The sequence below is a fragment of the Littorina saxatilis genome, linkage group LG5 (genome assembly GCF_037325665.1).
Source record: "Littorina saxatilis isolate snail1 linkage group LG5, US_GU_Lsax_2.0, whole genome shotgun sequence".
Taxonomy (NCBI): domain Eukaryota; kingdom Metazoa; phylum Mollusca; class Gastropoda; order Littorinimorpha; family Littorinidae; genus Littorina; species Littorina saxatilis.
In genome coordinates this window covers 43259739-43282159 of record NC_090249.1, presented here as the reverse complement: position 1 = coordinate 43282159, position 22421 = coordinate 43259739, and the positions used below count along the sequence as shown (strand labels likewise).

The following is a 22421-nucleotide window of genomic DNA, read 5'->3' as shown; positions in this document are numbered from 1 at the left end:
TTTCTTTGTGTTGGTGTTCCTGTGAGACTGTGGGGTCAAAGACAAGCATTTGACCTAGGGTGTGAGTGTGTGTGTGCATTGCTCCTCAAGCATCATGATGTATGAATTGTCTTTTCTTGTCTCAATATAATGACATATATAATTTCATGCGGCTTTCCTACTAAGACAGAGAAGTGATTCAGAGTGAATCAAATGAAACATAATGCATGTGGGACGTACAAAAAAAAAATCTATATAATTGTAATCATGTGAGGTGTTAAAAACGTGCATAAATCCCTTCAATTAACAAGATGTTATGGTTTGAGTACCTGAACCAACCTTGTTATTTTTTCCGTTTTAAAGCCAGGCGAGGCTTCTTAATCCTCACCTTAAATGCTAAAATTCGTTTTTGGCTGCGTGCTGCCCCTGCAATCCGCCAAGGCCTAGGCGGCCCTTGGACCCCGGCAGTAAAAAAAAAAGTTCAGTCGCAGGCAAAATTCAGACTCCCACCCATGTAGTGTAAAGCCATTAATCACAGTCATAAGTTTGTTTTCATATTCTGTTTGTTTATAAATTCAGTTCATTGATCTCTGTTTTGGTCTTTGCTTTGTTGCTTTGGTTGAAAAAAGTGACCTTCTCTCCTTCTGAGAAAGCTACCTCTCTTGTGTGGTGTGTGAATTTAATTAAACAAATCATGAAATGTATGCATTGGCAGCTAGTGCTTCCTTCCCTTTGTTTATCAAAGACCAAAAGGCATTATTCAAAGAAAAGTCATACTCAACTTATATGATGCAATCAAGCACACAAAATGTAGCACATATAACATAGCACAGTTGTTCCAAAGAAATATAAGAGCATCCCTTGTACCCCCCAAAAAAACACACACACCTTGCTTAGCATCATAATGATTGGGATAGGCAGACACTGCATGTGTACATTGAAACTGGAGATGTATTCAAATATACCATATTACCAGGTTTTTCACATATGCACACAAGCACACATTTAGTGCTAATTTTTGCATTAACTGACTTTAATCCTTTCAAATTCTTACACCCTCTGTATGAAAATTATGGTACCTCCTGTTGATCTTGTGCCACCAGGACAAGTTGTTCACAACCATTACTTAAACTGTTTCTAATGATGAAAAAAGTGTTGAACACAAAAATATGTCATTTTGTTCTCAGTATTTACACATTCTCAAGCAAGTAATAAAAAATTGTTCTGCGCTTCTGCCCATATATATATAGCTGTTGAATATAATCTTTCTCTCATAGAACACACTTGGGACATATACATACATGCATCTTCAATTTCTGTGACACTGGGTGTTCCCAATGACACAAGAATGGCCGGTCACAATGAGTTAACAGTCAATAATGTTAACAATAAACCTGTTAAGATGCAGGCGGCATATCATAATGAATTTGATACTGAATGCTGTTGGTGGCTTTTGTATTGACAATAAAATATAAAGAACGCAAAAGTTTACGGAATACACAGAAATTATCAAGCGAGTTTGTTAATGGATTTTACTTTACAATAATATGACATACTTACTTTTAGATAAAAGAAAAGAATTAAGTGCAAATACAATTTCCACTCAGTAAGTTACATTTTTGTGCAAACTGACCCAAACTAAATGTTAACTGGTCCCTTGACTCCTACTTACATTCACCAAATACCTACCCTGAACCCAACTATATACATGCATAGATGTTTGGCATGATGATGATGGTGTGCTTGGGGTGTGTGTGTGCGGGTGTGTGTGGAGGGGGGGGGAATGCATAAATATAGCCACACACTGACATGCCAGCATCCAGTATCACGAGGCAAGCCCTGAAGTGGAATCCACAAGGGAAAAGGAAGAGAGGCCGGCCGCGCAACAGCTGGAGACGAGACACTGAAGCAGAGATCAACAGGCAGGGGAAGACCTGGAGCCAGATCGAAAGGGCAGCCCAGGACCGTGTCGGATGGAGAATTGTCGTCGATGGCCTATGCTCCCCCGGGGGTTCATAATGGCCTAAGTAAGTAAGTAAGTACTGACATACCCAAACCAACTATACTGTTTCAACTTTAACACAGTACATTGAAGAAGAAGACAATCAAGCAACAATTAAGTTACGCATGAGTGTTGTCAACGTTACTTAAATTGTAAGGGTAAACTTCACTAGCACCAGTTAAAATGGCAAACTGAAGCGCTCGATCGTTTGTTCAGAACGACGTCCGACTGAAGTCAGTGTTTATTTTTCCAAGGTTCGTAAGTAAGAAAAATAGCAGTTGGTATGATTTTGTCTAATGCATCTGTTTTATTACAACCAACTATTGATATTTTAAACATACGCTGATCATTGTAGTCCATCAATTATCATTTAATAATCGCATTCTAAGAAAGAGCAAAATTCTCACTCTGCGCGCGGTTCATTTCCAGAATCGCGTAGCGCGAAGTTGGAATTCCAACAATGGCGGCCATAGTTGGAATTCCAACAAAGCGCAGGTCATTTCCGGAAAAGCGCCGCTGACTAGATGGGACGCAACACATACATTAAGTTAGTTATGCAATCAAGCACACACAATGTAGCACTTATATATACATAGCACAGTTGTTCCAAAGAAATATATGAGCATCCCTTGTACCCAAAAAACCAAAAACAAAACACACACACACACGCCTTGCTTAGCATCATAATGATTGGGATAGGCAGACACTGTGTACATTGAAACTGGAGATGTATTCATATTACCAGGTTTTTCACACACACACATATGCACACAAGCACACAAGTGCTAATTTTTGCATTAACTGACTTTAATCCTTTTAAATTCTTACACCCTCTGTATGAAAATTATGGTACCTCCTGTTGATCTTGTGCCACCAGGACAAGTTGTTCACAACCGTTACTTAAACTGTTTCTAATGATGAAAAAAGTGTTGAACACAAAAATGTCATTTTTTCTCTCAGTATTTACACATTCTCAAGCAAGTAATACAAAAATTGTTCTGCCCTTCTGCCCATACCATAGCTGTTGAATATAATCTTTCTCTCATAGAACACACTTGGGACATGCATCTTCAATTTCTGTGACACTGGGTGTTCCCAATGACACAAGAATGGCCGGTCACAATGAGTTAACAGTCAATAATGCCAACAATAAACCTGTTTAGATGCAGGCGGCATATCATAATAAATTTGATACTGAATGCTGTTGGTGGCTTTTGTATTGACAATAAAATATAAAGAACGCAAAATTTACGGAATACACAGAAATTATCAAGCGAGTTTGTTAATGGATTTTACTTTACCATAATATAACACAGGGGCGGACGAGGGGGGGGGGGGGGGTTGTGGGGTTTCCGGAAACCCACCCCCAGCCAAAAAATTTAAAAAAAATTGGTTTTTTTTGGGTTGAGTTTCAATTTTTGGGGTATTAATCAGTGACAAAATCTGCTGCCTGAAACTGGTATAATGATCATCCTCAGAATGCACCAGATTGCACCATTTTACATCCTTTTTTTCAAAATTTTCCGGGGGGGCATGCCCCCGGACCCCCCTAGCAAGCTAGGCGCTTCGCGCCGTCGGCTCGGCGCTTCGCGCCTTCACACCCATATCTTCACAATATACTTTTGGAAACCCCCCCCATAAAATGAACTGATCCGCCCCTGTAACATACTTACTTTTAGATAAAACAAAAGAATTAAGTGCAAATACAATTTCCACTCAGCTAGTAAGTTACATTTTTGTGCAAACTAAATGTTGGTCCCATTTGACTGCTACTTACAGTTACCAAATACCTACCCTGAACCCAACTATATACATGCATAGATGGTTGGCATGATGATGATGGTGTGCTTGGGGTGTGTGTGTGCGGGTGTGTGTGTGGAGGGGGGATGCATAAATATACCCTCACACATACCCAAACCAACTACTGTTTCAACTTTAACACAGTACATTGAAGAAGAAGACAATCAAGCTCAGATACAACCAGGTTAGGTAAACCATTGTGGCAATTTTGTGTGTGAAAACAGTGTTGAAACGTAAAAAGGCAAGAACAAAATTTCCCGGGGCCAATAGGTAGAAGCGCTGCTGAATCAATGTACTACACCGGAAGGAAAGTGTGTAACATAACGCCGGAATTAATGCTTTCCTCGTGGTCGAGCTACATTAATTGATATTGACTATTGTTATACTCAAAATGTGACTCATTTTTTTTCCATAAACATGATCATTATAAATAAAGGGAGCTGGCAAATGCAAGAAAAGACACATCCCAAAGGGTAGATGTGTATTCGAAATGTAGAGAAAAAGGAACATACATTTAAAAAGTACTTGTAAGTTGTAACTGCTATATATATAAGTTAATCAGATACACACAAAGGAACAGTACATACATGCTGGACACAAAAAACCTTCATAAACATGTATAAATGTTCAAATTTTGTGAAGGGCAAAGCAGGCTGCCAAGCTAAGGACATTCATATAATTATATACTTGTGTGTTTCATTTCTCTGTATCTCTTTTTCTCACACACATGCACATACGCACGCACACTGACACTGACATACACATAACACGGCATATATACACACACCCACACTGACACTGACACACACACCAGGGTGTGCACACATACACACACACACACACACTGACACACGCACACTGACACACCAGGGTCTGCACACATACACAAACACACAATTACAAACACACCACACGCACTCCACAGACCTATAGGTCCCTGCATATACAGATACGTCTCAGTCTCTGTGTTTTTTTCTTGAGATATTAAATGTTAACTTAGCGTCAAATTTGTACATGTATACCAAATAACCTATCAAACCTTAAAGTTATAGTTATAACAAGCTTACAACAATTCACATTCGCATTTTTGTGTGATAATTAAGGGCCTGGAGTAATTTTGTCAAAATGAATCATGTTGTTATGTAACAATTAAGTTACGCATGAGTGTTGTCAACGTTACTTAAATTGTAAGGGTAAACTTCACTAGCACCAGTTAAAATGGCAAACTGAGGCGCTCGTTTGTTCAGAACGATGTCAAAAAGATCTCAGCCAGCCAGATCAGTGTTTATTTTTCCAAGGTTCGTAAGTAAGAAAAATAGCAGTTGGTATGATTTTGTCTGATGCATCTGTTTTATTACAACCAACTATTGATATTTTAAACATACGCTGATCATTGTAGTCCATCAATTATCATTTAATCATCGCATTCTAAGAAAGAGCAAAATTCTCACTCTGCGCGCGGTTCATTTCCAGAATCGCGTAGCGCAAAGTTGGAATTCCAACAATGGCGGCCATTGTTGGAATTCTAACTTAGCGCACGTCATTTCCGGAAAAGCGCCGATGACGAGATGGGTCGCAACACTTCTGCTGTAGGCGTAGCTTCCCTTGTAAACATGGCCGCTGCCACTGGGGATTCGGTAGAATACGATCCTTCTTTGAAAAATATCATTGATCAGAATTCTCTAAAATGGGTTTTTGTAGGCGGAAAAGGTGGAGTAGGAAAAACTACAACAAGGTATGGTTAAAATTATTCACAGACTAAAGTACGAACCTATTTTGCGAGACTTTGTGAGTGGCCTTCCTCCGATCGGTACTGACACTGAGTGACACATCATGCATCCGGTCGATCTGTAGACTGTTAGTGTTAAAATTCTCTGGAGTCTGAGAAAATTGGGAATTAAAGGAAAGCTGAACTTTCTGTTATCCTGGAACTCAATTCTGTTTTCTAAAGAAAATGTATGTGTTACCATCGTGTGTGTGAGTGTGAAAGAGAGAGAGAGAGGGTAAGCAGTAACACTGACACATGATTCTGTTAGTGTACATCATGAACGTAATTTGTAAGATCTACAGGATGTATGAATGTGAAGCTTCTTCTTCTTCTTCTTCCCGTGGGGGACCGGATCCAATTTCTTGGATGTTGAAGGTCCCGCGGTGATGTCCATACACTGTTGGCCCCCATTGCGGTCTGTGCCAGTCGTGTAAGGAAGTTAAAAAGCCAAAGCTGGGGGAGGGGGGGGGGGGGTATGGGGGGTGCAGGAGGGCAGTGGAGAGGAGCTTGGCTAGGTTTTGGGGTTATTAAAACTTTGTACAATCCATCAACGGCTATGGGAGGGAGGTGGATGGCTGCAGGGCTCTGCTGCCACCGAGTCGTGACATGAACGACTCAAGGGAGGGGGCGGATGTGGTGGAGATCGGGAGCTTGTTCCACTCTGATGTTGTCTGCGGAAAAAAGGAGTGGGACAGTGAAGGGTGGTAGTCCTGTTCTTGGTGGATCCTATTCCCTCTCGTTCTCGTGTCTGATGGTTTGAGAAACGCGGTCTTGTCAATGCCGACCATGTCATTTTTAATTTTAAACATCATCGCTAGTCGACTGTTATGTCTTCGTTCTTCGAGGCTCTTCCATCCTAAGTTTGTCAGCATGTTGGTGACGGTGCCAGGCTCTTTTTCCCTGTAGTTATTGTGGACATATCTGGCCGCTCTTTTTTGGACTGACTCGAGCAGGTTGTTGTGCTGTTGTTCGTGCGGATTCCAGACAGTCGAGGCATACTCAAGGGTGGGGCGGACCATTGTGATGTAGGTTGCCGCTTTCACTTTTGGAGTGCACTCCTTGAAGTTCCTTCGGAGGAAGCTGACTGTCCTGTTTCCCTTCGCTGCAGCTGTTTCTACGTGCCTGCCCCAAGAAAGGTTACTTGTAATAGTAACACCTAGATATTTACTCTCTGTCGTTGTTTCAAGAGTCTGTCCATGGAGGTGGTAGTTGGATGGAAGAAGTATCTTATTCTTGTTTGGCATGATGTTCATTACCACACATTTGCTTGGGTTGAACTCCATTTGCCATTCTTGCTCCCATTTCTCTAGCGCTTCCAGGTCTTGTTGGAGCAGCATCTGGTCTTGTTGATTTGAGATGTTTCTAAACAGGAGGCTGTCGTCAGCAAACAGTTTTACTTTGGAATTTTTCACGACGTCTGGCATGTCGTTAATATATAGCAGGAATAGGAGGGGTCCTAGCACTGTGCCTTGGGGCACGCCTGATGTTACTGGTGCTGGTGTTGATTGGACGCCCTCGATTGCCACCCTTTGTGTTCTGTCGGACAGGAAAGATTGAATCCAGTTTAGAGTGGAACCCCGAACTCCGTAATAGTGGAGTTTGTGCTGAAGGCGCTGGTGAGGAACCTTGTCGAAAGCTTTCGAAAAATCCAGTAGGACAGTGTCCACTTGATTTTTCTTGGCAAGGTTTTGTGCGATGTCGTGCACTGTCACTATGAGCTGGGATTCACAGGATCGTTGCTTCCGGAAACCGTGCTGGACGTCAGTAAGGATGTTGTTCTTTTGAAGATGTTGCATTATGGTGCTATGGACTATATGTTCGAGGATCTTGCATGTGATTGATGTGAGTGATACAGGACGGTAATTCGCGGGATGGTGTTTGTCTCCTTTTTTAAATATAGGGACGACTAGGGCCTCCTTCCAGTCCTGGGGTGTTTTTCCTCCATCAATCGACATTTGGAACATCCTTGTTAAGATAGGTGCTATTTCTTCAGCTGCTGTCTTCAGTAGAAAAGCAGGTATTTCATCTGGTCCAGTCGCCTTGTGGGGATTGAGGTTTCTCAGCAGCTTCAGTACCCCGGCTTCAGCAACGAGGATATTCTTCATGGCTGGGTACTTGCTCACGCCTTTGTTGGGAATATTTTGTGTGTCCTCATTTGTGAAGACAGACTGAAATTGAGAGTTTAAGATTTCAGCCTTGCTCACACTGTCGCTCTTTAAGAAGCCATCCTTGCTCTTCAGAGGGGCTATACCCGATGAGTCTTGACCTTTGCTTCGTACATGCGACCAGAATTTCTTGGGTGCCTTAGTGAAGTCTTCGCTTACAATGTCCTCAAGGTAACTCTTGCTTGCTCTTCTTATTTCATATCTAGCTTGGGCTTGCAATCGTTTGTATCTGTCCTTATCTTTCTTCTTCCCGGATTTTCTAGCCTTCTTATGCGCTCTCTGCTTCCTTCGAATTGCTCGGCGAATCTCGGTGTCAATCCAAGGATGAGTGTGCTTGCGCGGCGTGAGTTTGGTCGGAACGTGTTTTTCAATAACTTGGGCTACAGTAGTACCTGCCATATCCGGTCACCCATTAGTCATTGCAAAGGTGACCGCAAATATCAGGTGGCCGTTCATTACAGGCCCCCTCCTCCTCCAAAAAAAACCCAAAAAACACGATCAAGTTTTCATGAAGAAAAGAAAGCGATCATCCACGAGCCGCCGATTCATTGTCTCTGTTAGTTTTGCTTTCGTTTATAAATACATCTTAATTATTTGCGTGTTTAACTCGATCGTCCTGGCTAAGCTATTGTTTCGTATGTTTCTATGTGTGTTGTTTGGATTATTATAATATATATGTATTTGAGTGTCAGATAAACAAGTGTTTCAAACTCACATCAGCTGTGATCGATCCGGAAGTGACTGCCGTAAATGTACATGTATGCGCATGTCTGTATTTACAGTTTGCGCATGCGTAAGTATTCATGTCGTCTGCTCGTGCTGTGCCGTCTGTGCACACAACACACACACACACACACACCACAGGCGCTCGCCCGCGAAAGTGACAAGTGGCCGTTAAGTGGCCGCTCCTGTCGAGTAAGAGGGGCACCTTAGGGCAAAAATCAGTGACCGTTGACCGCGTCAGACAGGTTAACGGCCATTAAGAGTCAATTATAGAAGGAAAACTCATTAGTCATGGGAAAGCTGGCCGCTCCGGGTAGGTTCACGCCCACGAAAGGGCCGGAAATGGAAGGGACTACTGTATTTTTTGTTTGAAGTGGGCCCAGAAGCTTTCTATCGTTGCGATGAAGGCAGGGTTGGCCTTTACTTCCTCTGCATGTTCGCGTAGGTCCTTTCTAATTGCGTCAACGTTCGCCTTCTTCCACTGGTAGATCTTGCGTCGTGGGGGTCTCTTTCTTATTGGGCGAAGTAGGGTGTCGTACAGTACGATGTCGTGATCACTTTTGCCTATTGGTGGTAGGGGTTTGCAGCGTATTGAAAATGTGGGATGTGATGTCATCAGTATATCCAGGGTGTTGTTTTCTCTTGTGGGAAAATTTACTATTTGTTCAAGATCATTGTCTGCGGCAATGTCAAGAATGCTCTTGTTTACTCTTGATGGGTATCGGTGTCCTTCGATAGTGTTGGAGGACCAGTTAATATCAGGAGCGTTGAAATCGCCGGCGACGAGGAGGACATTGTTTTTGTTAGCTTTCTTTAATTTTTTGAATTCGTCTTCACTTGATTTCATGTACTCAGTGTCTGTTCTATTTGGTGGTCGGTAATACGCTGCCACTGTTACTTTTTTGTGTCGGCCGGAGGTCTTGAAAGTTCCAGTAATGAGTTCTACGTCTTTTGCTTTGTAGATGTTGTGTAGTTCTAATTCAACTTTGGATGCTATTAGGACTCCTCCATAAGCTTGTGTTGGCCGGTCTCTTCTGTCTACTTTGTAGCCTAATTTTGCTGGAAATAGTTCCTCTGAGTTTATTCCGTCGTGTAGCTTACCTCAGAGAAATTAGCTTGCCTCGATCAGCAATGTCCAAATATAGCCCTGTATTAAAACCAAACTCCCATCTTCAAGTTCAAGCTGTTCATAGAATCACACATGTTCACATCACAAGTTTTTCGCAAATTTGTTGATTTTAGATAACTTAATCAGTTAATGGACCTTTTTGGCATCTGAGCAGCTCTCGCGAGACACGCTCTTTGTTATTCTTTGAACACCGCGAGAACTTCGAACCCCGGCTTTTGCAGCTTGCGTGAGATTGCTGTACCACATGCTTTGCTTGCGAAAGCTTACGAGAGCTTGGAATAACGATAGGGTCTATTGGCAAAAGCTATATATATGCACTCCGAGTGTATACAGGATCCATGGGTCTGTATACACTCCTACAATGAAAAGCTCTGTTACAAATCTGTAGCCAATGAAATGCCCCCTAACAAGTCGTTAGGAAGTAGCCAATGAAAAATCAGTCTGACGTATGGACTATCTCTTTTTCGGAGTGTCGAGGGTTGGCAAATTATGGACGTTCACATAGTATACAACCGTTTCTAGGTTGATACGCACTCCAAGTGTGTTCGAACTCCGACAATAAACTGCCGTGAAGTATCACTATCAGTATCAGTTTCGTGTGTGTGTTTGTTTTTGTCTGTGTTTGATCCCAACGTACTTTAACTCTTAATGTCCTATACCGCGCCGTTCCGCTTGTCGCTGACGATCCTGATCCGCTTGAAACCGCGCGCGTACCTGTAGCTAAGGCTAAAGGGGAATAACCCGGAAATACAGCTCTTCACGAAGAAAACCGCGAGTGGTGCTCGTTTGTCAACAACCACTGACAGTTGGTGATTTTTGTCTCAGTTTTTTTTTTTACCCTTTCTATTTTTCCTGACCGATTTTAGTTGAGTTTTTTGCGAGAGAATGTTTGGATCAAAATGGCTGACTTGGATTGTTCATCTTCATCATCTTTTCATGGATTCGACCGCGCTGACATTCGGAACTTCGGCAACCCTGCTGATGTGTTAGGCCTAGCAGATTCAGGTCAAAGTGACATTTCTGTGTCAAGTGTGCACACTGCCGATTTATCTGACTTTTCATCCGGAATTTCGGACATTCCATTGAGTAGCAGCGACGATGACATTGACAGTGATGCAGAGTGGACGGACACGATCGATGACTGGAGTGAAGATGAGTTTTCTGGGAGTGTTGGTCCTAGAATCCCCCTTCCCCTGACTACTTCCAACAACTCTTTCCCGATCGATTGTTCGCTGATATTCGCGACGAGACCATCCGGTATGCCAGGCAGAAAGGCGATGCAACTTTCGATACATCAGTGGCAGAGCTCAAGGCCTACATGGGGATTTTATTTCTCATGGGGTGATTGGATTACCCAACTACAGGTGCTATTGGAGTAGTAGAAAAGAACTGAGACAGCCTGTGATTGCTGATGTGATGAGTCGCAATCGATATGAGATGCTGACCTTATGTGCATTGTCCAAAGTTCTCACTCGTCTCACTCTGGTGTTGTAAAAATTCTCTCTTGTCTAACTATCTTTTGCATGAAATTTTATCTTTGTTCGTCTTCACTTTTCTAAATGTTGTGTGTAATAAACAGATTGCAAAGGAAGTTGCAACTGGCAAGCACAACAAAAACCTGGAGAATTCGCAAACTTTGGAGCATTTTCGTAATCAACATCTGACGCCCGCTTGCGCCTAAAATCCTGACAAAATTTTAAAAGCAAATAACAAAGCGTCCATGCGAAAAGGCTTACAATATATGTGACAGTTGAAAGAAGTCAGTAGAAGTGCAGGTTTACATAAACACTGTTGTGTGTGTGTGTGTGTTTTTTTTAATTTTTTTTTATGAATGTGACAGTTGATATTTGACAGTTGATATTTGACAGTTAAAACAAGTCAGTAGAAGTGCAGGTTTACACATAAACACTGTTGTGTGTGTGTGTGTGTGTGTGTTTTTTTGTTTTTTTTGTTTTTTATATGAATGTGACAGTTGATATTTGACAGTTGATATTTGACAGTTAAAACAAGTCAGTAGAAGTGCAGGTTTACACATAAACACTGTTGTGTGTGTGTGTGTGTGTGTGTTTTTTGTTTTGATTTTTGTTTTTGTTTGAATGTGACAGTTGATATGTGACAGTTGAAACAAGTGAAAAAAAAAGTGCATAAACACTGTCGTGTGTGTGTGTGGTTTTTTTTTTATTTTTTTTTTTAGGGTGACAGTTGATATGTGACAGTTGAAACAAGTGAGTAAAAGTGCAGGTTTACATAAACAATGGAATGTTCTGTTTGTTTGTCATGAATACAAAGAATGAAACACCTTGGTTTGGTTTTGACTCTTTATTTTTAAACTGTCACCTGTAATTAATACACTTAACGGCTTTTTACAACTAAGGTTAATCTTCAAAAATGTCTAAACTTCCAATTAACATAATCAGCATTCATATTTGAACATCTAAAAAAAATTTGGATTAAAACCATTCACAAACAAAAAAGAAATGATTTATTTACCAAACCACCTCTGTTTTACACAATTTAGTCAAAAAATAACAGGATCAGGGAAGAGAAAGCTTCAAAGTCTTATAGGACACTTAGAGTTAATTGATACTATGAATTGAAAGTGAAGAGTACCTTTGCAAAATGGCATCGAATGACGCTCAGAGTGTTGATGCAGTTCAGTGTCTGGTCTTTTAACTTATTTAAGTACACCCCCAGAATGTAATCAAGGCCGTGCAGCATCAGATTGTTTCTATTTCTTTGTACTCTTATAATCAACTGCTCGACTGCATTCCTATCGCAAAGTGGTGTCGAATGGCAAATTCGCTTTGCGACCGGAAGTTAACGCCGAGTGTGTATGGCAATTGCAAAATTAATTACTTACAGTTTCAGTGTTTCATTGACTGCCGACGCCAAACTTTTGTGTTGTGTTTTCCTTAAACTCAACCAGTTGATTTTGTGTATGTGTGCAGCTGCAGCCTGGCATTACAACTGTGCAAGGTGAGAGAGACTGTGCTGATTATTTCCACAGACCCAGCGCACAATGTGTCTGATGCCTTCAGCCAAAAATTTTCCAAGGTGCCAACCCTTGTCAAAGGATTCACGAACCTCTATGCGATGGTGAGATTTTGATATATTGGCTAGTTAAGTTTTTGCGTTTAATGAACAAGATTGTATGTATCCATGCTTGAAGCTGGAATCAGACTTTTAAAACGTTGAACTTTAAAGATTTTCTTGTTTTCCTTTCCAGTATACTTATTGTCCACATATCATAATGATGATTCTTAGTAAAATCTTACTAGTTAAACGTAAAGCATGAAACTAGCCAAGAAGAAGTCAGGAATTTATGAATCATATTCATAAGATGATTTCCTGGTAGATTTTGTTATATAAATTTACAATACATCTCACTCTCACTCTCAGGAAGTTAAACTGAACAGCTGAGAGTTAGAGCAGTAGGCATTTGAAGATCTTCTTTTCTGATTTAATTTTAAGATTTCTCAGCTTTTATCCGTGTGATGCATATTTTTTATCTTTGTGATTCACATATATATATATATTTTTATCTTTGTTTTGCATACAGGAAATTGATCCAAACTTGGGGCTGTCTGAATTGCCTGATGAATTCTTCGATCAAGGTAAGGTTCTATCTTTGTGCGGGTGTGCAGGTGTTTTTTGTGGTTGTCAAGCTGAATATTTGATGAATGTTACTGAATATTATTATTACTGAGTACTTAATTATTATTTCTAGGGTTTTTGAAGACTGAAAAAAGTAGGTGCTTGTCAAAAAGGTTATTTGGTAATGGTATAGAAAATACTCTGATAGTGATAGTGATACAGTCACGACCTTGCTTTGAAGAAAGGCTATTTGCTGCTTGAAGAGACCTTGAGGTTGAATTATGAATGTGAGTACATGTACCTTAGACAGAAGGAAAGGATAGACCTTTATAAATATGGTTTGTCATACATAACGACTTGAAACAAATCTCATAATAGACGATTTTCGAATTGTATCGCATGTGGAAGAGTGAATACCCTTGCCAAAACCTCTGACAAAGATTGGGGGGGGAGGGGGGGGGGGGGGGGAGGCAATCATTAGCGATGGGTGTGTTGGAAACACATGCTCCTGACCAATCACTAGTGTCGGGTGTGTCGGAAACATGTAGACAGGAGCAGCGTGTTTCCGACACACCCCTTGTTAGTGATTGGCCCCTCCAATGTTTGTCAGAGGATTGGCAAGGGTATTCACTCTTCCAAAACCCATACAAACCCCACAGAGGTTTTTTTCTGGATTTGTCTATTGAGAAACCTGTTTCTCTCTGTTTGTGTAGCCGACGCGATGACTGTGGGACGTAACATGGTCCAAGACTTGCTTGGTTCATTCCCTGGTATTGACGAAGCCATGAGTTTTGCAGAGGTCATGAAGTAAGTGCTGGGGCAAATTGAGTGTCAGAATTATCTCTTTCACTCACAGTGGGGACCTTGGAGGCCAGTGCACGAAGCAAACCTGGGGAACACCCAAATGATTGGTACGCAGCTGCGGGCTCTGGTTGGTTAAAACAAAGATTTGAGATGATGAGACGAAAAACCGAGGTCCCTTCGTGTACACCACATTGGGGTGTGCACGTTAAAGATCCCACGATTGACAAAAGGGTCTTTCCTGGCAAAATTGTATAGGCATAGATAAAAATGTCCACCAAATACCCGTTTGACTTGGAATAAAGGCCGTGAAAGGTGAATGCTCGCCTAATAGGCTACTGAGCTTACTGGCCGATGTGAATGCGTTATATATTGTGTGTAAAAAATGTCTGTTTGTCTGTCTGTCTGTAAAGAATTCCATTTCAAACGGCAGAAATTAATATGTAAGCGCCTAGGGCTATATCTAGATTAGGCGCATAAAAATGATCACAATAATAATAATTTGTTGTCATTTCAATCAGTCAAACCCTGTGGTTTCTTCCCAGCCACTTGGGTGGTACCCAGTTTCACTACGTGCACCTCTGCCCCAGACCTGTCTGCCCTTACTATTTTAGAGTAATTTATTACTATTGTTTAGGCTTTTGGGGGGAAATATACTCCATTTAAGTCCAGACTACGATTTTCAAATGTGCTTCAAAATTAGGTTTGTGTTGCTAATGTTGGCGTTTGTAACCACTGGGTTACTATTTTGGTCATCAGATTACTTTTTTTTTTACTTGACCATTACTCTTGTCAAGTGTTGGGTGTAAACTGAGGTCTGCAGCCATGATTTTCTTACAACTCTTTCTTTTTTTAGCAAATTAAAAGGGGTGTGACCACATACTGTATTTGTAAACCAAAACAATTCACAGAATACTGTTAGTAAGTCAAAGTGTGTGTGGGTAGAAAAAAAGCCTGGCTAATTGTCATATGGAAATTGGTAATAATGATATGAGAGTGATATGATGTGAAAACCAAAGAAGAACGTTTCCAAACAGAAAGTCTAGTCGGTGAACGTCACACTAAATTGTGTATGATGACTATGACTAGGAGTCAATTTTGCCAGAAGGAGATGCTCCTGTATCTATCTATATATATATATACTTGTGTGTGTGTGTGTGTGTGTGTCCGCGATGCACGGCCAAAGTTCTCGATGGATCTCTTTCAAATTTGGTGGCCATATTCAGGTACACCCCGGACACAACCTGGTTGATGAGATATTTCAAGACGTGCTCTCAGCGCGCAGCGCTGAACCGATTTTAGTTTTTCTCTGGATCCATTCCCAGTAACTCTTCCTTATCTTCTCCAGTGTTTTCAGCGTTTATCTCCCTTCCTTCGTGTGGCGTCAATCCATATTCCCGTTTCTATTTTTAGAAGGTCACTGTCGACAACGCTCAATCCATATTCCCGTTATACTATTTTTAGAAGGTCACTGTCCCGGCAAAGCCGGGTATTACTCGTCCTTATCTTCTCCAGTGTTTTGCACGTTTATCTCCCTTCCTTCGTGCGGTGCGCCGGAAAAGCCGGCGTACACCCGGCACAGCCGGGTATTCGGCTCGACTTCTTCCCGGCGAAGCCATACCCGGCGAAGCGGGTATTCATCTAGAAGGATTGCTTTAACACTTTTAAACTAATGCAATCCCCTTTTGAGACCTCAAAAAGTCTTAGAAAAATCGGGTCATAAAAAGGAGGTACATTCACAGAGATTATGGACAATAACTTCTGAGAAGGCAGTGTCTTAAAAGGGTGGAACTGGAATTCTTAATTGGGGGGGGGGGGGCTCTTCAAAGGGGGATTCCATTGTAACAAATCATGGCTGAACTTTTCTGTATGTTATTTCTGTCAGATATGAGGTGGGAGTGGAGGGGCTATTAGTTTTGAGGACCAATTACCTTACCATGAATCAAAAAAGTGGAACTTAAGCCCTGTCCAGACTTGGCCGCCGTTTTACGCTCTATGCGCCGCAGGCCGTTTTGTGCGTCGCGCGGGATTTGCCGAGTGGCCACACATCGACGATTCTTTTCACAATGCGGTATCAGTGACTGTGGAGCGGCCGTCACCTGACAAGAAGGTTCAGTTGCATTCGACTGCTGCGCCGCGAGCGGCTGATGTCATCGCTCTGGTTTGCTCTGATTGGTCAAATTTCCGTCGTTCTATGTCTGTGTCATAGAAATTAGAACACGCGCTATTCTTCTGCAAATAACGCTTCGCGATCATAGCACGCTGCGGCGCTCCCACGTGGGCCGTTTTAAGCATAAGTCAAATGTGGACAGGGTCGGCCGGGAGTGTCTGGACGGGCCTTTACGGGGAATCGGTCGAAAGGCCAATTTTGTCAATATTCTGGCCTGTAAATGTGCCTGAGCCTTTTCTTGTATCATTTAATTCTCTTTCAGATTGGTGCGTACGATGAACTTCTCTGTTGTGGTGTTTGACACGGCACCCACTGGCCACACTCTGCGACTGCTGTCTTTCCCCAGCGTCATTGAGAAAGGGCTCGGCAAGCTCATGAGACTCAAGAACCAGATTGGCCCCTTCATTTCTCAGGTTTGTCTTAACTTGGACACAGTTGGTGTGTGTTCACGTTTGTTTGTTCGTCTGTCTTTTACCAGTTTGAACTGCTTGTTCTGTTTGTTTCAATTTTGTGTTTGTTTTGTGTGTGTGTGTGTGTGTGCACGTATGTGTCTGCCTGCCTTGTCTGGGTATGCGTTTAACCTGTTGGGGATGAGGGAGAGTATTTGGAGGGGGTTTAATGACCTTCTACCATCGTTTCAGTTTGTAAGTTGTTGTAACAATGCCTGGGATTGAGAGCAGTATGATATCTTTCTAGGCAAACGACTAGTAGCTTGTTTCTTACTTTCTGTCTTATTTATTTATGTGTTTATTTATTTATTTGTTTGTTTATTCACTTACAGTTGGGTGGAATGCTAGGCATGCAAGATGTTAATGGCGACCAGATGTCCTCCAAGTTTGATGATATGATGTCCACAATTAAGCAGGTCAACGAACAGTTCAAAAATGCTGTGAGTTGAATTTCAATTCTCTGTGTGTGCGTGTGTGTCCGAGTGCGTGGGTGTACTTGCTTGCATTTGTGCATCTTTGTACGCCTGTTTGTGTCTTGTCTGTTTTCCTCTCTCCTTCTCTCTCTCTCTCTCTCTCTCTCTCTCTCTCTCTCTCTCTCTCTCTCTCTCTCTCTCTCTCTCTCTCTTTCTCCCTTTTTCTCCCTCTCTCTCTCTCTCTTTCTCCCTTCTCTCTCTCTCTCTCTCTCTCTCTCTCTCTCTCTCTCTCTCTCTCTCTCTCTCTCTCTTTCTCCCTTTTCCCCCTCTCTCTCTCTCTTTCTCCCTTCTCTCTCTCTCTCTCTCTCTCTCTCTCTCTCTCTCTCTCTCTCTCTCTCTCTCTCTCTCTCTCTCTCTCTCTCTCTCTCTCTCTCTCTCTCTCTCCCTCTCTCTCTCTAATATTATTATTAGTACTATATGTGTTCCTCCTTGTGCGTCTGCGTGTGAGTGCGCAAGTGTGATTGCGTAATTAATGTTCCATTCTGTAATTGCTTTATTGATGTTCCATGCATGTATTTTCTACTACTTTTCTCATTTATAATTACTGTATGTTTGATGTTTCTATGATTCTAGTCGGGCGCACGCGTGAATATGTGTTTGTGTGAATGTAAAGGGCACATTGTAAGATTAAGCCTATGGCCTAAAATGTCTACCCTTTATGTGAATAAAATGTTCTAAGTCTAAGTCTCTCTCTCTCTCTCTCTCTCTCTCTCTCTCTCTCTCTCTCTCTCTCTCTCTCTCTCTCTCTCTCTCTCTTTCTCCTCTTTCTCCTTCTCTTTCTCCTTCTCTCTCTCTCTCTCTCTCTCTCTCTCTCTCTCTCTCTCTCTCTCTCTCTCTCTCTCTCTCTCTCTCTCTCACTTACTGGTTCCCAGTACATTATGTCTCTCTTTTACTCCAACTGTTTTCTTTACTTTACTTCCAGTCTCTACCCTTTGACCACATCTCTGAGCCCAAAGGCACTCTTTCTCTTTTTCAGTGCTCTCCCCTGTCCCTTGGACTGATGTGTTTCCTTTCACTGGCCAGAATGTCATTTAGAAACCCTTTTTTAGACCATCCCAAATTGTGAGAAAATTGGGTCTTGAAAGAGAAGAAGTTTTAAAAATGGAGGTAAATTTACAGGTCGACATCATGAACAGAAAGTCTCAGAGAGCAGCTTCTTTAATAGATAACAAGTTTACCAAACATGAATATCTGAGAATGCAGAAGCAAAGCCTATTATTTCAGTTTGCTACAAGGGTATAAGGGTGTCAAACTTTTTCTTCTTCTAACTGTATCCTATTTAACGATTTACTTGACTCTATTGCAGGGATGGACAACATGTATGTGAATTTACATCACTGAGTGTTATTCGTTAAGACCATCTATAAACTTCAATAATCTTCTTGATTTCTTGCAGGACCAGACAACATTCGTCTGTGTGTGCATCGCCGAGTTCCTGTCGCTGTACGAAACAGAGCGCCTGGTGCAGGAGCTGACCAAGTACGGCATCGACACGCACAACATTGTGGTCAACCAGCTCAACATGCACAAGTCAGGAGACTGCCGTCTGTGCATCGCTCGACAGAGGATACAGAGGAAGTATCTCGATCAGGTCGGTCAACAAAATGGTTCATATTGCAGTGGTCGTCTTTGTATGATAACGTTTCCAAGTTCACAGCGAAAGCCTCTGGGTGGGAAAACAGGGTAGAGCACTGGACTTGTGATCCTAAGGTTGCAGGTTCGAATCCCGGCAGGGACGGACACGGGTCAACTTTATGTGCAGACTCAGAGATGGTATCCATGCCCCACCCCTGTGGCACATAAAAGACCTCGGCCATAAGTGCAGGTGGCTGATTACACCTAAACACGCATACACCTGGGTAGCATGACTCTTGTTGCTGCTAGCTTTCCACTGGGAGGAAGCGGCCCGAATTTCCCATCATTGGGATAATAGAGGAAATTAAATTGAATAAAAATGAAAACAGTTGCCTTGTTTTACTGTTATTGCAGATTGACGACCTGTATGAGGATTTCCACGTGACGAGGCTGCCCTTGCTGGAAGATGAGGTGCGAGGAGTGGAGAAGCTCCAGCCTTTCTCCGAGTACCTTCTGCACCCGTTCAAACCTGACTAGCGCTTACCTCTCTCATCGCCCTGACTATTGCAGCCTGGACTGTGTACATGGGGGAAAATGTCAAATAATTATCGTGGCAGTGTAATTATATTTTGTTACGGGAACTCCTTTTGTGTGATTTTTTTTGGTGTTGTTTTGTTTGGAGAGTTCTTGGTTTGTTCTTGTTGTTTTTGTTAGTGGGTTTTTTCTTCTCCGAAAGTGTGTGAGCTGAATATGTGTTGAGGCTTTTCTTGTGGTAATGCATGTGTGTGTGAGCTCCTGAGTATGTGCGTGTCTGACTCTGAAAACAGTCTGTAGGTTTATGAATGGTTTGAAGGAACGGGATCTTTCACGGTAAGCCAAATGTCACAGAAAGTTATCAAGGATTTTGGTTCTGATGAATTCCTCTTTACCCCCTGCGGGTTAGGGGGAAGAATTTACCCGATGCTCCCCAGCATGTCGTAAGAGGCAACTAACGGATTCTGTTTCTCCTTTTACCCTTGTTAAGTGTTTCTTGTATAGAATATAGTCAATTTTTGTACAGATTTTAGTCAAGCAGTATGTAAGAAATGTTAAGTCCTTTGTGCTGGAAACTTGCATTCTCCCAGTAAGGTAATACATTGTACTACGTTGCAAGCCCCTGGAGCAAATTTTTGATTAGTGCTTTTGTGAACAAGAAACAATTGACAAGTGGCTCTATCCCATCTTCCCCCTTTCCCCGTCGTGGTTGAAAACGACGTTAAACACCAAATAAAGAAAGAAAGAAAGAAATTCCTCTTTATTCCGATATAGTACACACCTATTTCAAGTAATTATTTTGAAACTTAGGGACTCAAAAAAATTGTATATTATGTCAATTTCTCTTTCCAACCCAATGTATAGAGCGCCAGTACTTTATGCATGAGGTAATTCATTTTTAAAGATACGTTAAAATTAATATTAAAAGTCCTACGGTTTTGAGCCATTAAGGACTTGAGTGTTTGTCCGCTTTCAAAAAGAGGAAAGAAAGAAACAAAAAATAAGGAGAGGAGGGCAGGGGGTGGGGTTGAGTTGATAATGCTCTGTGGAATTTGTTAAAATGAAAAGTAGTTAAGATGTTTCTTGGTAAGAATTATAAGTCTGTATTCTATGTCTTGAATAACGGGCTTGTAATATTATTTTTTTTTTTTATTTCAAATCGAGTTAAAAAGTGGAACCTTTCAGGATCACCAATAAAACCAAATAGATGAGCAAGTAAGAGGAACACGAACAATAAATCTCAAAACTTTTTACAAATAAAAGGATTAAGATGTAAGCCACGAAGGCCGTGGTAATAAAAACAATATGTACAGTTTGGCGACTAGTGGGCCTTGGGTGAGGATATGTTGTCTAGAAGGTAGTCGCTGGAATCAGGAGGGATGGCGGGAGCCACTCGACCTCAAACTGAAACACGCTGATGTGATAATCTGGGCTTAGTTATACCCACAGCCCCATGTCCGAGTCCCTGACCAGTCGGCACAGCAGCAAGCTGTGTGACCAGCCTAGAGAACTGCTACTGCGCAGATAATCCTGGGGACTCAGACCATGGAGCTGCATATGGTCATAAGGTTTTAAAGGTAATTCTATTTGTAGCGCATGGAGCGAAAATGTGTTGAAATGAATAGGGTTCTCCACAATGGCAGGACTTGTTAAAGATATGGAAGCGGCAGCCGCCGTTTTAAAGATACTCACTGTCCATTGTAGAACTATACAAGAAATTCTCATGTTTGTATGGCCAAGTATGATGTCATATTTGAAACTAAAGGTATTGCAATAAAGGGTAATCCTTCATCTTTTTTCTCATAATGCAGAAATGCCAAAGTGTCTGGCTTCTCAATTTTTATGCTTTATTGAATACACTGAATGGGGCAGGGGTGCGAACTGTACGTACAAATTAAAGCAGCTTAAAGTATTTAAAGGGAGGAAACTTATGCACATATTAAAGGAACATTTGGTAAAGTAGATTGGCTTTCGTGAACTGCGCTGAGAGTAAAAATCCTCAACTCCAGATTTTACATCTATGACACCAAATTGAAAAAGTAGTACTCTATTTTGCCATTGAGTAAACGGTGGTACCTCCCATGCAGTGACCATCTGATGATAGAACACCTCTCAACAAAGGACACTTTCTGTTGCCCCTCAATCTATAAACTTGACTGGATTTGACCTGCACAGATACCACTGTATTTCAAAATGAATAAGTTGGAAATGGATATGGTTGCTGTAAGCTGTGTGCATGTTTGTGTATTTATTTATGTGTGTCTCTTTGAGTGTGTGTGTGTGTGTGTGTGTCTTTCTGCATATATATATATATATATATATATATCTGTAGATGAGTGCATACACATGAGTTTGTGCTGTGTTGCCCCTGCAGTCATCTTTTTGAACAAGTTGATATGTGTTCTGCCGACACATGTATGGATCGACAAGCATGAAAGTGGACATATACTGTTAGTGCGTATCTACACCCACTTACCTTGCGTACACTTTGAAGTTAATGTTCCAATTGTTTCTGTGTCCTTCCTCCGAAATTTGCGTGTGGCAGCCTAAATGGCGTGGTAAAAACCGTCATGCATGTAATAACCAACTTGTGCAAAAACATAGGTGAACACGGGAGTGTCAGCCTAAGATCGAAAAAGAAGAAGTTTCTGTGTCCTTGAATTCATTACAATCATAATGTTGTTTTTTACCTGCACTCTCACAACCTGTTTGGAGGTCGTGCATTTCTGCCAGTATCCATGTAAACATTATCTGGTTTTGTTTTTGATTCAGTGTGGAGTGTTGGACGAATCTAGCACAATCTGACCAACCCCCCCGCGGGTTAGGGGGAAGAATTTACCCGATGCTCCGCAGCATGTCGTAAGAGGCGACTAACGGATTCTGTTTCTCCTTTTACCTTTGCTAAGTGTTTCTTGTATAGAATATAGTCAATGTTTGTAAAGATTTTAGTCAAGCAGTATGTAAGAAATGTTAAGTCCTTTGTACTGGAAACTTGCATTCTCCCAGAAAGGTCATATATTGTACTACAATGCAAGCCCCTGGAGCAATTTTTTTGATTAGTGCTTTTGTGAACAAGAAACAATTAACAAGTGGCTCTATCCCATTCCCCCCCTTTCCCCGTCGCGATATAACCTTGAACGGTTGAAAACGACTTTAAACACCAAATAAAGAAAGAAAGAAATCTGACCAAGTAAGGGAGAGCACCAGTGACAAAATCTAACAGTCAAAGGAAAGTAAGCGCTCTAAATATATATATACA

The 22421-nt window shown here is 41.6% G+C and overlaps 1 protein-coding gene across 1 annotated transcript in view; it reads left to right on the top strand.

Moving 5' to 3' along the window:
• The first annotated feature begins 5356 nt into the window (after window positions 1-5356).
• LOC138967202 (ATPase ASNA1 homolog) overlaps window positions 5357-22421 on the top strand; it is an 18118-nt gene continuing 1053 nt past the window's right edge. The window contains exons 1-8 of the mRNA XM_070339725.1: window positions 5357-5516; window positions 12515-12662; window positions 13126-13180; window positions 13874-13967; window positions 16394-16544; window positions 16913-17020; window positions 18450-18644; window positions 19043-22421. The exon at window positions 19043-22421 is cut by the window's right edge and continues 1053 nt beyond it. Of these exons, the coding sequence (XP_070195826.1) occupies window positions 5395-5516; window positions 12515-12662; window positions 13126-13180; window positions 13874-13967; window positions 16394-16544; window positions 16913-17020; window positions 18450-18644; window positions 19043-19165 (996 nt within the window). The 5' untranslated portion in view covers window positions 5357-5394 and the 3' untranslated portion in view covers window positions 19166-22421. The remainder of the gene's footprint in view (window positions 5517-12514; window positions 12663-13125; window positions 13181-13873; window positions 13968-16393; window positions 16545-16912; window positions 17021-18449; window positions 18645-19042) is intronic.